The sequence below is a fragment of the Acipenser ruthenus genome, chromosome 10 (genome assembly GCF_902713425.1).
Source record: "Acipenser ruthenus chromosome 10, fAciRut3.2 maternal haplotype, whole genome shotgun sequence".
NCBI lineage: Eukaryota > Metazoa > Chordata > Actinopteri > Acipenseriformes > Acipenseridae > Acipenser > Acipenser ruthenus.
In genome coordinates, this window is record NC_081198.1 from 34045844 (window position 1) to 34061202 (window position 15359).

At 43.8% G+C, this 15359-nt stretch overlaps 1 protein-coding gene across 1 annotated transcript; it reads right to left on the reverse strand.

Moving 5' to 3' along the window:
* Window positions 1-3994: 3994 nt before the first annotated feature.
* LOC131738171 (uncharacterized) lies at window positions 3995-14789 on the reverse strand. Its single transcript, XM_059032061.1, has 3 exons — window positions 14431-14789; window positions 6434-7659; window positions 3995-5761 (listed from the first exon to the last, which is right to left on the reverse strand). The coding sequence occupies exons 2-3, from the start codon at window positions 7634-7636 to the stop codon at window positions 5612-5614; spliced, it is 1353 nt and encodes a 450-aa protein (XP_058888044.1). The 5' UTR covers window positions 7637-7659; window positions 14431-14789; the 3' UTR covers window positions 3995-5611.
* Between the last annotated feature and the right edge of the window lie 570 nt (window positions 14790-15359).

Here is a 15359-nt window from a genome sequence, read left to right on the forward strand (position 1 = left end):
CATCATCAGCATAGAAATGGTATGAGAAACCATAGGATGCAATGAGGGGGCCCAGGGAGCGGGTGTAGAGAGAGAACAGGAGAGGACCCAAGAATGATCTTTGGGGGACTCCTGTTGAGAGAGGATGAGTTGTGGAGGTTGAGCCGTGCCAGGGTACCTGGTAAGTGCGGTCGGAGAGGTAGGAGGAGAACCAAGCCAGAGCAGTGCCAGAGATTCCCAGGTTAGCAAGAGAGGATAGTAGAATATAGTGATTGACAGTGTCAAATGCAGCAGAGAGATCAAGCAGAATTAGGACAGAGGAGAGAGAGGCAGCACAGCCAGAGTTTAGCGAGTTAGTGACAGACAGGAGAGCAGTTTCAGTGGAGTGAGCAGAGCGGAAACCAGATTGGAGAGGGTCGAGCAGAGAGTGGTTAGACAGGAAAGCAGAGAGCTGGCGGTGTACTGCCCATCAAGGGTTTTAGAGAGGAAGGGTAAGAGGGAGACAGGATGGTAGTTCTGGAGGGAGGTGGGGTCGAGGGTAGGTTTTTTGAGGAGAGGGTGATAGAAGCTTGTTTGAAGGCAGAGGGAAAGAGGCCAGAGAGGAGAGAGGTGTTGAGAATGGAGGGGATGAAGGGAGTAGAGCAGCAGCAGCAGCTTGAAAGAGGTGAGTAGGGAGGGGATCCAGGGAGGCACATGGTAGGTTTGTGGCCCTGGAGAAGGGAGGAGAGGTCAGAGTCTGAGAGGGGAGAGAGGGAGGAGAAGGAGGGTGAGTTAGTAGGGGAGACAGAGGGTGTTGGGGTTGGAGCGAGGGAGGGAGAGGTGTTAAAGAGTTTCGGATATCAGAGATTTTAGAGGAGAAGAAAGAGGCAAGTCATTAGAGGAGATAGAGGAGGGAAGAGGAGGGTGGAGAAGGTAGAAAATAGTTTCCGGGGGTTGTTAGTGGAGGATTGGATAACAAATTGGAAATAGGAGCATTTAGCAGAGGAGAGAGCGGCAGAGGTCTAGGGCAGCAGGGAGCTTGGTTCCCTTCCATTTCTTTTCAGCAGAGCGCAGTTCTTGTAAAGTATAACATAGATAGGAAACTTAATATGGTACAATTATACATGCAGTCACAGAAGGGATTATTTACATGTCATATAATACCAGAGTATTACCCTGAAGAAACTCCAGCAAGGCCATTGGCAGACTACAGCATCGACAACACATTTGAAGCAATATTACACATGATAAAGATGCATACTAGTACTGATATTGTACTGGTATGTATTTGTTCATGCCATTGTGACATCATTGGTATGCCAAAAATGGATTTTACCACTGTATGGAACCAATTCACCAATTTTATATAGCTTATACATAGTGTGTACAGCACATAGCACATTTTCAAAGTCTATGTTGTTTTAAAGTTTTAAGTCATAACTGTAATTAATTTGTAATTATTTATTTGGCCATCTGTTCACATCCATTCATAGTGGTTTCCCAAAAAAAAAACATTTAACAAACCTTTTAAAAAACCTTTTAAAAAACATTTAACAAATATCTTGTAAAGATATTTGTCCACTTCAGGGTTACAAGTAGAATACAAGTCAAATAACCTTTTAAGATCCTATCGTAATCCTTTTGTTTTAACTGTGTGCACAGGATGGAATGCCCTGGAAAAATCCATCACTGTGATTGGTTAATTTAATATAGAGTGGCGCTTACTGTTCCCCATGGTCATTTTTATTTGAGATTGTGAAAGGGGCTTGTTATGTAAATCCAAAACCCCAATGTGACTGCCCCTTCCATGCCCAAACGATTTTTTTCAAGTACACTTTAAGTATCATGTCACAGGTTCTCAAGTGGTTGCACCTGCTTAATTAGACCAGGTTCTTCTAGAAATGTAAAGGTTCTAAACATTTTTATGGAATGTAGTCAATTCAGTTGTGTATTAGTAATGTCTGGGAATCATAATATGCATGCATTGCTGGATAAACATCTGGGTTTAGCAAAAGGTATAAGAAAAAATCAAAGAAAGCAGACCGTTTTTTTAACGTATTGTCAAAATGCTCTACAAATTATGGTACCTTTGATGTGCAGAGCTTTGTCACAGCTTTGCACAGTTGGTCCTTTAAAAGTAATTTTTTTATATATGTTTGTTACAATTTTACCCACTAAGTAAGGATAATATGTGTACTACAGATGGAAAAATATACAGCATGTGCATACAGGAATTTGAGGAATTTACAGTCTTACATTCATCTGCTATTCTGCCCTTACTCCACAATAATGAAAAGTAATTACAAAGTGTACCTGAAAATCAATTCTGCCCAGCTTAATATGTTAATGCAGGTTTTAAGAATTGTTCAACTTTAAAACAAATACTGTTACGTAAGGACAAAACCTGAGGTCTGAAAAAGAAAGATATTCAGAAAAACCATATCAAGGAACAAAATAGGTAAGGGAATGTTTATTTATTTATTTTTTTAAAAATCTTGCTTATTACAGATTTTTGCGTGTTACCTTGCTTTCATGATGCACTATGGTTGTAATACACTTTGCTATGCTTTCACCACATCAGTAAACTTTTATTATCATTTTAGGCTGAGATTTGGGTGAGGATTCATGGGGGCTTGGTTCTCCTCCCAAATTTATCCAAATCTCAATAAGCCTGCAATCCCAGGCGGAACTTCATCCTCCACCTCCCTAACCTCCACTTTACTTGCCCCTTGAGGGTAGGGGTGGGTGTGTTTTATGCAACCCCCCCCAAAAAAAAGTTATTTACACATACAGTGCAGTAGTCAACCTTGGTTTCCCTTGGAGACAGGCTGTTGTTTACATAAGCCTACAGAAATAGCAACACTAGTTGAAATCCAATGCTCCACTGTACAGTGGCCTGACACACATAAACAAGAAATATTATGTTTTGTGTGTGCCTTCTGATTTTATAGCTACCTTGGAAAAAGTGAAATGGACTTTGAGCTTACAAAAAATCTGTGCTGTGCTGGCATGAGGAGGGTTCAGTTAAATTAACATTATAAAGTATATATTAATTTTCAGATGTAATATTTTACAAAATGAAGGGATTATACGCATACTTTTCTACATGCTATCCCCCAACAATTTTATACAAGTATTTGAAAAAGTAAACTTCATTTTTAGTGATTGTTCGTGAAACTTAAAATTAGATTACTTTTAGTGATCAAACACTAAAACAGTAAAACTGTAGTACATGTAGTACGTATTACAATTCAATTAACATACATTTAAGTTCATGCTTAAAACCATTCCCCCTAAAGGCACGGCCGTGTGGTGTGGAGGGTGAGTCATACAGTCTGGGGAGTGCAGCTTTGCATCCTGGTTTTTTTTTAAGTTCCTGACATGTGTTCTGGTACTCCCACAGGTTACCCTTATAATATGTTACCACTGTAATTGTGTAGTTTTTCCATGCTTTCCCCATGATCATACTATGAATTTGCTATAGTTTACCATGGTTTTCTTTGTTTTTAATATGCTTTACTATACCTTTCTGGGTTTTGTAATGTATAACTATGCTTTAGAAGTTAGCTGTGCTTTTACTATGGTACATTGTTATAAGGTTAGGGAGGCAAAGTCAGCAGGGTCACCTCACTGCGCTGCAGCGGCCCCTACTGGCCAAGCTCAGTATCCTCCAGGGTCCTGTAGCTCACCAACATCCACAGGAGCTCCTTAGCATACTCCCTTTTACAATTGGCATCAATCACATGCTTACATAGTGAAGATATTCCTTTCATTTCCTGATTTCAATGTCAATGTTTGCTTTGTTATCAACATGAATATGCTTCTTTTAACATTTTCATTTCATGGGAAAATCCATCTGATTAGAAGGCAGTTTGTTGACACTTTCTCCTTTGACTCTAAAAGATATTCTGTACGTCACAATCTAAGGCTGTTTCAGAAGCACGTTGCTATGTTTGCTACAGTGTGTGTGATGAAGCTAACACAATCAAAGTTGAAGGAATTTCGGCCAATGAAGACATTTCTTTATTTACCCAAGATACTTTTATTTATTACATTTGTATACCAAAAACAAAATGAAAATGCATGTTAATGTGTCAGTAAGCTAGTTGTTAAAAGCTTATAAACTAAAAGAGTGTCCCTTAAAATATTTTTCAATAGTGCTGAATTATTCTGAAATTATATAGAAATGATTTTTGAAAGAGCAGGTCAACGTCAGTTCGATCAAAATGATAGACAGGTTTAAAAACTGTGATGTTGGGTCTTTCACACTATATACGATTACTGTACTCCCAAGTGTGGCAGTTAATTCTACTGTTCATGATCCAAATGTCTGTTGGATTTATTGAATAAACCCCATTGCTAACCCTTTGAAAACACTCCTAGCCACTAGATGGCGCTGGGTTTCTATGATTTTCCAGTTTTTAAAGCAGTAGGGGGTGCTGTGCATCCCTCAATTACATAAAGTTGAATACAGTAGCACCTGTGCTATATTAAATGCAAAGATCACATGTTCACAATAAGCTTTGATGTGTACTAGGGCTGTGCAGTTACTCAGATTTCCTGAGGAATTCCCTTTAACATGTTTTTTTTTTTTTTTTTTTGTCTGCAGGAATTAAATAAATCAGAAACAAAGCTTTTAAAAAGAGATAATTTCATAAGAAAAGGTGCCTTTGCTCTTGTCTGCCTGAATTGATTCAATTAAGTACCGATCAATGGCAATTAACTTCCACATTGCGTGATTTTAAAGTTGATTGGAAGCAAATTTGCCTTTCACTCGGGGTGCTGATATTTTTACTGCCATACCTCCAGTTGGTGACGTATATTGACACAAAACAAAACATGTGAAACTAGCAAATGCAACTGATTAATAATAATAATAATAATAATAATAATAATAATAATAATAATAATAATAATAATAATCATCATCAACAACATCACCGTGGTATAAATTTAAGTTTTCACTACATAATTCAATTTAAACCATGGTTATCAGAAACCCTGAATTATCAAACATATCGGAAGATGTAACCTTATCAGTCCAATGCAAAGACAACCTCAAACAGCAAAAATATAAATACAATGTAGGCAGAAATGGGTCTGTTCATTCTGATATCATGGAAACCAGATTGCAGACTACAGCTAGAGCCCCAGTTTCATATTAGACCAAGATGATCTTGAGTTGTGCTCATTATTTTCTCTGGTTCTGGCTTAGCACTGGCAGATTGCTCAAATTTACATAATTATTTAGCAGAAATGTATTTGATATATTGTTTTGAAATAACAGCATTACCAGCAATGACAACACAATAGACTTGGAACAAATAAGGCATGATGGTCCCAATACACTACAGTACTGCAATGGAATGTGTATATTATTTGTATAAATAACAAAACTTTGGAACTGTGGTACCATTCTATCAATGGCTTAAATGTAATTACCCTTGTGATACCATCGTCATTGCCATTGTAGTGCCACTTCATTGTCATAAATGGTTGCTTGGTCAAAATACAACATGTTAGTTCTATAAGAGGTAGCACAGAACCCACTTGTTATGCCAGGATTGTCTTTCTTGCTTGCAATCTTCCCCCTATAAATAAATAATTATAATAATAAGCTATATTGTACTAATAAAGGTATTGCTGTAAATGTCTATTTGAGAGAGAACACATTGGATGAACTGGAAATGATGGAGATAGTATCTGGACTGGGGAAGTTGCTGCCCTGCACCAACTCCGGATGGATCTCCAACCCTTCTTTCGCTTTTAGTTTTTCCTCGTGTTCCTTGCAGCGATCCTGGATCTTAACAAAAGAAAAGCAAGAGAAACCAAAATCAATTGTAAAATGAATGTTTGTTTCTTGGATGTCTTCTGGAACACTTGATGAAAATATCTTAATGGGTTCTCACCATGGTTAAATAAAATAAAAAATAACAGAAAAAAATCCCAGCTTATACTTGCAAAATAATAATAATGAATACACTGATTAATTAACCTAAATATATATGTTACTATTCAAAACAGATTTTGAACATGGGAATCGTGCATGATTCGGTTAAACTTTCAGAAAACTGCCTGGTGGGTTTTTACAATTACAGCCCGACTTACAGACATTGAAAGGGGAGGGAAAAATAGCAACAGCTTCATTCAGTGCTGGTGGCTTTGTGTTATGTTATATCCACAGGAAGACCACAAAATGAGGCCTGAGCTGGATTGAACCCTGGCCAGCAGAGGTAAAAGGCATGTAAGGTTAGTGATTTTGCCCACTTAGTAAAGCATAGTTGAAGTATAATGAAAAACATGACCAAGCTGAGAGAATTATAAAGTATGAAAAAAACATAGTAAATGCCTAATATAAGCACAGGGGAAGCATTGGAAACTGCACATTTAAAAAGTATTCTTTAGGTGAAAAGTGTCAAGTATTAAGAGAGATGGACAGGATACAGGCTGTCTATTTGACAGTTTCTCAAACTACCATATCAATTTGGCGGATAAGAGCTGGCCGGATTTCAAGCTCAAGCATCCAGTCTCCTTTCAGAATTTTCTGATGGTATTCCTCCAGTTTCAGGTGCTTTTCCAGATTCTGAACCTGGGCAGCCGTTTCCCGGTACTTCTGGTTCAGCATCTCCTCTTCTTCCACGTCTCTTGCCTCCCACTCTGCCCTGTGCAGGAGGAGGTCCATTTCATTCCTCTTCTCCCCTAACATAAATTGAAAGGTCTGGATCCTCTGTGAGACCTCCCTAATCTTTTTCTCCAAAGCCATAGATCTTTTGTCCCTCCAGGCCAACATCATCAGCTCCATTCTGCTGTCCCTGAGCTTGGCTCTGATCTCCCCCATCCTTTCTCCTTGACTCTCCCAGCTAGCTGTTTGAAGGAGTCCAGATGTCACCTGTATGTTTTCCATTCTTTCTGAGTCAAGGCTTTTAAAACTTTCTGATCCTGCTTGAAAGTTGCAATGAGTAGAGAGCTTCTGGGGAACCCTGTCACTGTATTTCCTCTGGTGGTGATCCAGCCATTGAGTTGCAAGATTGCAGGCCAAAAGACTCTTGTAGAAGACATCTGGCACCAGTCGGAGGACCTTTTCAAAGCACTGAGTTCCCCAAAGTCCATGAGGAACACTCTGAGGGCTAAAGTTCTCTGCTCTGATGGGTCCAGGAGCTAGAAGCAAAGCCCACTTCCGCCTAATGCTAAAAAGCTCATTGGCCACTTCAGTAATTGACTCCATGGTCGACTCTCTCTGTCTCTTATGGCCAGACATGGGCAAGGACCCCTGAAGAGAAGATAAGGAGGAATCTGAAGAAGATGCAAATGAAGTGTCTAGTGCCACCTCTTCCTCATTGACATAAAGATTCTCACAAAGAGGGATAACTAGTTTTTCATCGAAAGTTTCTTTTAGCTTCCCAAGGTGACCCAGATATGAAAAGAACCAGGAAATGTAACCGTCAATGTCGGCACTCCTGTCATTAAAGGTCAATTTTACCACGCTTTGCTCTGTGGATTTCTGTGCCCTGGCTAGATGCTGGATAGTGTCCAGGCTCTCTATCTCTCCATGATGGCCCTCTGTGAGTAAAGCCAGTACACTTTTCAGAGTGTCAAGGTCAAAGGCAGCCTTGCAGTCCTGCACATGTCTCTCAAAGGAATGGACTTCTGTCCGGAGGCTGGAGTAGAGCTGTTCCATGCTGCTCACCGTACAAAAACGTCCTAAGACAACAAGAGATATGGTATAAAAAAAAACTAGCTCAGAACAACATCCCTCTGTTTCTCAGCATGTTAAGTCTGAAAGAGGCAGGAACTGGTGATTATTAGAAGAAGACAAACACTTTAGGTCTTAATCATTATCTCTACACACCTAAAGCACAGACTCCAAAACCTGTATATGAAGAGAACTACTTTCATACTGCTGATACAGCCTCCACACCTGTTGCGGGACACCACTGTCAGGGAAGGTGGAGCATCCTATTGCCTCTCCACTGTACCAGTTCCACTGTACGGTGTCCATATTAGGACATCGTCATTTCTCACGTCTCAGCGTCAGTTATCAGGAATTTCTTTGTCATGGATCATTTAGTTTGTCGATCAGTCGTCATTTCTCAATCATTTTTTCTGTTATCCCTCATGTGTTTTTTATGTCAGCCATTATTTGTATCAGGTATTATTTGTATTTTGTGTCTGTCGTCACTCGAATTTCGAGTCATGGAAAACCTCTGTCACTCAAATTTCGAGTCATGGAAAACCTCTGTCAATGAAATTCTCTGTCAACCATCAGACAGCATGTTTTCTGGGACTTAACGTAACAGCCAATCACATTTCTAAATTTGCATATCCTATGATTTCATTAGCTACCGCGAATGTCAATCAACTGAAAACAAAAAACTGGACCCATAATTGTACTAATAATTGTCTTTGTCATCTTTTTTATGTTTTCAGCTCTTAAACTAGTGGAGATTGTTTAGATAAGTGGTAGCAGTGTGGAGTAGTGGTTGGGGCTCTGGACTCTTGCCCGGAGGGTTGTGGGTTCAATCCCCAGTGGGGGACACTGCTGTTGTACCCTTGAGCAAGGTACTTTACCTAGATTGCTCCAGTAATAACCCAACTGTATAAATGGGTAATTGTATGTAAAAATAATGTGATATCTGTATAATGTGATATGTTGTAACAATTGTAAGTTGCCCTGGATAAGGGCGTCTGCTAAGAAATAAATAATAATAATAATAATAATAATAATAAGTGTTCAATCCCATAACTGTCAAGGCAGTAGTTGTGAAGCACTGTTTTAAATTCCAGCAATACATTTCATTATTATTATTTATTTCTTAGCAGACGCCCTCCTTATCCAGGGCGACTTACAGTCGTAAACAAAAATATATTTCAAGAATACTTTTACAGTCATATATAGTATTAAAATATGCTTTCGTAATGGCTTCAGTGAGTCTTGCAATTTCTTTATGGGTGTATCCTAATGACACTTAAGGAATAAAGTGCGTTATTTTGCGTTTTATTTGTTCACGTAGCAATACTAAAATTTACTTAAAGTTGTTGGTTTTTTTTGTCTTCATATTTTTCATTTACATTTTTCAGTTGATTGACATTCACAGTAGCTAATGAAATCATAGGATATGCAAACTTGATTGGCTGTTATGTTAAGTTCCAGAAAAAATGCTGTCTGATGGTTGACAGAGAATTTCATTGACAGAGGTTTTCCATGACTCGAAATTCGAGTGACGACAGACACAAAATACAAATGATACCTGATACAAATAATGGCTGACTGTGACAGTCTGGCTCGCAGTGGTGTGGTGGATGACGTCACGGACCAGGAAGTAACTGACTCCAAAACAGTGGATCGGCGGGTGAAACCGAGTGCAAAAGCACTCAGCGTATTTAATAATAAACAAACTAAAGATTTAAACAAAATACAAACAAAAGGGCACGAGGGCCAAACGAATAAATAAACAAACAAGTAAGTGCCGTGCTGGATAATCCAGCACGTATTAGCAATTGTTTTTTAAATGTTATTCCTTCTCTCCGCTCTCCGTACTCTCTACTCCAACACCCCAACCCCGAGTGCAGAGAGCTGCTGGTTTATATACTCTGGCCGAGGGATTTAACTAGTTGGTAATTATCTTATTATCCCTCGGCCAGAGTCTGCACGCGTTTGGTAAGGATGCATGACTGTCAGCTATTTAAATAATCAGTAGCTGATCAGCCATGCATCCTCACGGGGTTTTTAAATAATAATAAAAGACGCGGCGCTTTTACCCGCACCGCAAACAAAAATACAAATAATAATAAATAGGGGCGGGACACTCCGCCACACATGCCCCCCCTTGTGCGCAGCACACATGGCCCCAACGGCCACCTCCCCCCTCAGTCTTAAAGTCCCGGAAGAGGGGGAAGCAAGTTACTTCTGGGGGGTGGCCATGGTGGAATCTCTGGCACCCCCCCATTCTTCGTGGCCGGCAGCTCCCTCTTCCGGGGCTCCCGCCACACTCTATCCTTCCGCAAAAGTGCGGCTGGGGGAGCTGGTCTCCTGACCTCTCCCCCCTTCTTCATGGCCGGCAGTTCCCCTCCGTGGGGCTCCGACCACATGATCTCCAGCCGTGAAAGTGCGGCTGGGGGAGCTGGTCTCCTGACCTCCCCCCCTTTCTTCATTTCTGGCAGCTCCCTTTCATGGAGCTCCGGCCATCGTGTAGCGACCCCAGGCGAAGCAGGATCCCTGGCGACCCCAGGTGAAGTCGGACCCTCGGCGACCCCAGGCGAAGCAGGATCCCCGGCGACCCTAGGCGAAGCCGGACCCTCGACGACCCCAGGCGAAGCAGGATCCCTGGCGACCCCAGGCAAAGCAGGATCCCCGGCGACCCTAGGCGAAGCCGGACCCTCGACGACCCCAGGCGAAGCAGGATCCCTGGCGACCCCAGGCGACGGCAGCAGCAGCGGACCCTCGGAAGGCGACGGCAGCAGCAGCGGACCCTCGGAAGGCGACGGCAGCAGCAGCGGACCCTCGGAAGGCGACGGCAGCAGCAGCGGACCCTCGGAAGGCGACGGCAGCAGCAGCGGACCCTCGGAAGGTGACGGCAGCAGCAGCGGACCCTCGGAAGGCGACGGCAGCCGCAGCGGACCCTCGGAAGGCGACGGCAGCCGCAGCGGACCCTCGGAAGGCGACGGCAGCTGCAGCGGACCCTCGGAAGGCGACGGCAGCCGCAGCGGACCCTCGGAAGGCGACGGCAGCCGCAGTGGACCCTCGGGAGGCGAACTCGGGAGGGGAGCCCCTGGCCATGGAGGCGGCAGCGGGAGCTCCACTTCTCCCTCGTACCCTGTGTCCTGTGGAGAACAAAAGGCAGCCCCAGGTGATGCAGAACAGCCATCCCCAGGCAATGGCGATGGTGGGAGGGGAAAGCAGTCCTCCCACAGCGGTTGAGGCAGAACCAGCAGGCATTCACCCTCTGCTGGTGGAGGTGGGAGGGGCAAGCAGTCCTCCCACGACGGTGGAGGCGGAACCAGCAGGCATTCACCCTCTGCTGGTGGAGGTGGGAGGGGCAAGCAGTCCTCCCACGACGGTGGAGGCGGAACCAGCAGGCATTCACCCTCTGCTGGTGGAGGTGGGAGGGGCAAGCAGTCCTCCCACGACGGTTGAGGCAGAACCAGCAGGCATTCACCCTCTGCTGGTGGAGGTGGGAGGGGCAAGCAGTCCTCCCACGACGGTGGAGGCGGAACCAGCAGGCATTCACCCTCTGCTGGTGGAGGTGGGAGGGGCAAGCAGTCCTCCCACGACGGTGGATGTGGAACCAGCAGGCATTCACCCTCTGCTGGTGGAGGTGGGAGGTGCAAGCAGTCCTCCCACGACGGTGGAGGCGGAACCAGCAGGCATTCACCCTCTGCTGGTGGAGGTGGCGGAGGCAGAGGCAGCTCTTGCTGCTCTGCTCCTGGTGATGGTGGAGACAGAAGCAGCTCCTGCTGCTCTGCTCCTGGTGCTGGTGGAGACAGAGGCAGCTCCTGCTGCTCTGCTCCTGGTGGTGGTGGAGGCAGAGGCGGTGGGGCGGATGCTGGCCACTCAGAGGGAGGCTGTGGCGGTGCTGGCTCCCTCTGCTGTGGCGGCTGGGCTGGTGTGTGCCGTGCTCCCTTCAGCAGCATAAATAGAGGCTGCTGGGGAACACCAGCATCCTGCCCTTCTCCCCCCCAGAAAAATTCAGGGGGTTGAGCCTGTAACTCCTCCCCTTCTGGCTCTTGGGACTGCAGCTTGGGTCCTAAGGCTGTGGAAGCGCAGACTTCCCCCTCTTGGGCTATGGACGCACCGACTCCCCCCTCTTTGGGCTGTGGACGCACCGACTCCTCCCTCTTGGGCTGTGGACGCACCGACTCCTCCCTCTTGGGCTGTGGACGCACCGACTCCCCCCTCTTGGGCGTAGGACGTTCGGGCTCCCCCCACTCGGGCGTAGGACGTTCGGGCTCCTCCCACTCGGGCGTAGGACGTTCGGGCTCCTCCCACTCGGGCGTAGGACGTTCGGGCTCCTCCCACTCGGGCGTAGGACGTTCGGGCTCCTCCCACTCGGGCGTAGGACGTTCGGGCTCCTCCCACTCGGGCTGTGGAGGCGAAACCAGCAGGCATTCTCCCTCTGCTGGTGGAGACGGTAGCGATGGCTCCTCTCCCTCTGATGCTGGAGACGGTAGCGATGGCTCCTCTCCCTCTGATGCTGGAGACGGTAGCGATGGCTCCTCTCCCTCTGATGCTGGAGACGGTAGCGATGGCTCCTCTCCCTCTGCTGGTGGAGACGGTAGCGATGGCTCCTCTCCCTTTGGTGCTGGAGATGGCAGCAGCAGGGTCTCTCCCATATCCGCAGCCAGGTAGTTGAGCACCATGGCTGCGATGTCTGGGAGGGATGCTGGGTGGTGTTGCTGTTCCCAGGCCTCCCAGCGCTCCCCATCTCTTGCCCACAGGAGGTTGATCACTGCAGGGAGGGCTTCCTCATAATCCCTCCCCGGCTCCACCAGCCAGTCCCAGACTCCCTCAGAGGAGAGTGCATTCGTCCTCTTTGGAGGATGCAGGTCCTCCCTCACTGGACGCTCTGGCTCCTCTTTCTCCTGCCATGGAGGGGGTTGGTCGGGTGCTATGTGACCCACCTCCCCAACAGCGAAGCACCACTCCTCACCTTTCAAGCAGGTGGGGCAGACGTCCAGCATGGTTGAGCTACAGTGGGACCTGCGACCGGCCCCACGCTGCTGTAGCTGCTGCTTCCTCCGTCCGCTTCTTCCCATATTTTTTTTTTTTTTTTTTTTTTTCCCCCAAAAAACACTTTGAAAAAAAAACGAACAAAAAAACGAGCTTTTCTTTCCTGGTCCGGCTATTGGAGGCGTTTGTTTTATCCCACCGCTGCCACCATATGTGACAGTCTGGCTCGCAGTGGTGTGGTGGATAACGTCACGGACCAGGAAGTAACTGACTCCAAAACAGTGGATCGGCGGGTGAAACCGAGTGCAAAAGCACTCAGCGTATTTAATAATAAACAAACTAAAGATTTAAACAAAATACAAACAAAAGGGCACGAGGGCCAAACGAATAAATAAACAAACAAGTAAGTGCCGTGCTGGATAATCCAGCACGTATTAGCAATTGTTTTTTAAATGTTATTCCTTCCCTCCGCTCTCCGTACTCTCTACTCCAACACCCCAACCCCGAGTGCAGAGAGCTGCTGGTTTATATACTCTGGCCGAGGGATTTAACTAGTTGGTAATTATCTTATTATCCCTCGGCCAGAGTCTGCACGCGTTTGGTAAGGATGCATGACTGTCAGCTATTTAAATAATCAGTAGCTGATCAGCCATGCATCCTCACGGGGTTTTTAAATAATAATAAAAGACGCGGCGCTTTTACCCGCACCGCAAACAAAAATACAAATAATAATAAATAGGGGCGGGACACTCCGCCACACTGACATAAAAAACACATGAGGAATGACAGAAAAAATGATTGAGAAATGACGACTGATCTAAATGATCCATGACAAAGTCCTGATAACGGACGCTGAGACGTGAGAATTGACGATGTCCTAATATGGACACCGCACCACTGTGCCAAGAATCAAAAAAGGTTCTGGTATATACTGATAAACAATGAGAAGTTGTATTACGTATCCAAGCATTTACTTCTGGGGTTTTTATTATCAGAATGTGAAGAAAAGCACCATGATGATATGCTGTAAACAGGGTGATTAGAAATAGTTGTATGGTGATATGGTGGATTGATGTGGTAAACTTACTTTCTAATCAACCTGTATAGTCCCCACCATACTGAAAATTCTACAGCAAAAAAAAAAGTTATTTGCAGGGGAACAAAGTAAAGTCTTATCTGTGTGTCTCATGTAGATCTAAGCTTTCTAGTTTAATTTGAAAGCAGGAAATTCAGCGTGCATTCACATTTATTTATAAGCCCACACCTGTGACTTGAGAGATTTATTAGACCTTTATTTGTTTTCTTATCTTCCCAGTTCACTTAAAATACCTTTCAGTATTGCTTCATGATTATGTGGCAGCTTCGGGTAACTCCGATCTCTCCTGAAACTTGATGGCTTTACATTGGCATTTTCATTATTTTCTGGATAGGCCCACCTATCAGTTCTTATTCACTGTGCTACTATTGCCCCTTTTTATAGAGCAATTTCATTGCCAAGCCCCATTGACATTGAAAATCATTAGTTAGGTGCTCTTTCACCCAAAGTGCTCACAAGAGTGCAGTTTAATATACCTGTAGGTATTATACATTAGCTATCACAGTATTTAGCCATATCAAAATGAGAAGCTGTTTTGACCCCCAGCTGGTTTTTACCCACAAGACTAAAATTAATTCTCCAATCTCTAGGGATTGAATAGACTCATAAACATGTGTGAACGTCATCTTCAAAACAATACTTAACAGATAAAATGTGATCCACTGAGTGAGATCAGACATCTAGACAAAGAAACACACATAAAACTTACCGCAGCTACACAGGTAAATAACTTGCAGTTTCCTAGAGTTGTTGAAAAATCCATTCAATTACAATTGTTCATCAAAGTTCAGACATGCTTCCAGTTTCCATTGTTAGCAGACAGACATTCTCAAATTCAGGAGAATTCTGAATGTGAAATTATAATAATTATAATTTTAAATGTTTTGATATTTTCTGAACCTTCACTACTAGTTTTTCTAAAGCAATATATTTAATTTCCAGCCAGCTTTTACAGTTATTAATTTCTACCATGATTTTGAACTAAAGTATTTATTTATGTTATCCATGATGTTTCAATATAATTACTGTCTATGTCTAAAACAGACCTCCAGCAGTGCTTTCATAACATTTAGCACACCAACCTAAGTTATCTGCCCTAACTTGCTAGGTGAGTGCATTGCAGGGCCCAAGCTTTGGGAGATACAAACTTTGCTCTCCACGGTAACCACATGTTCTGACTTGCATTACATAAGCAATAAAGCCTTCTATCATCATCAGCTTTTTCCAACACAAACACCTGCCTGTCAGTCAAATAATACAGCAAGTTTACTGTAGCAGAAACTTCAAACATATTACGGGAAGTCGATATCTTCTGGGTCCTAGAGTAGCTAGCTACTGTATATATCAACTGTGGCTTTGTTTATAGTAGACAAAAATAACAAAAATATGCTGTAGTTGTAACTTTGTAATATGATAAAATCGATTTACCTGCTTTTTTTTAGGAGGTTTTACAACAAACTTGTCTGTGTCAAGAGGTGGGCGTCATTGTATTTTAATTCAGATGGGGTTATGCTAATAATTCTGAAGTCAGGCATTGCCTTTAAGTGGTAAAAGTAATGAATATTAAAATTAAAAACATTTGGGATATAAGGTATAGTAAAATAAATATAAGTACAATATAAAAGACTTCTATTTGTT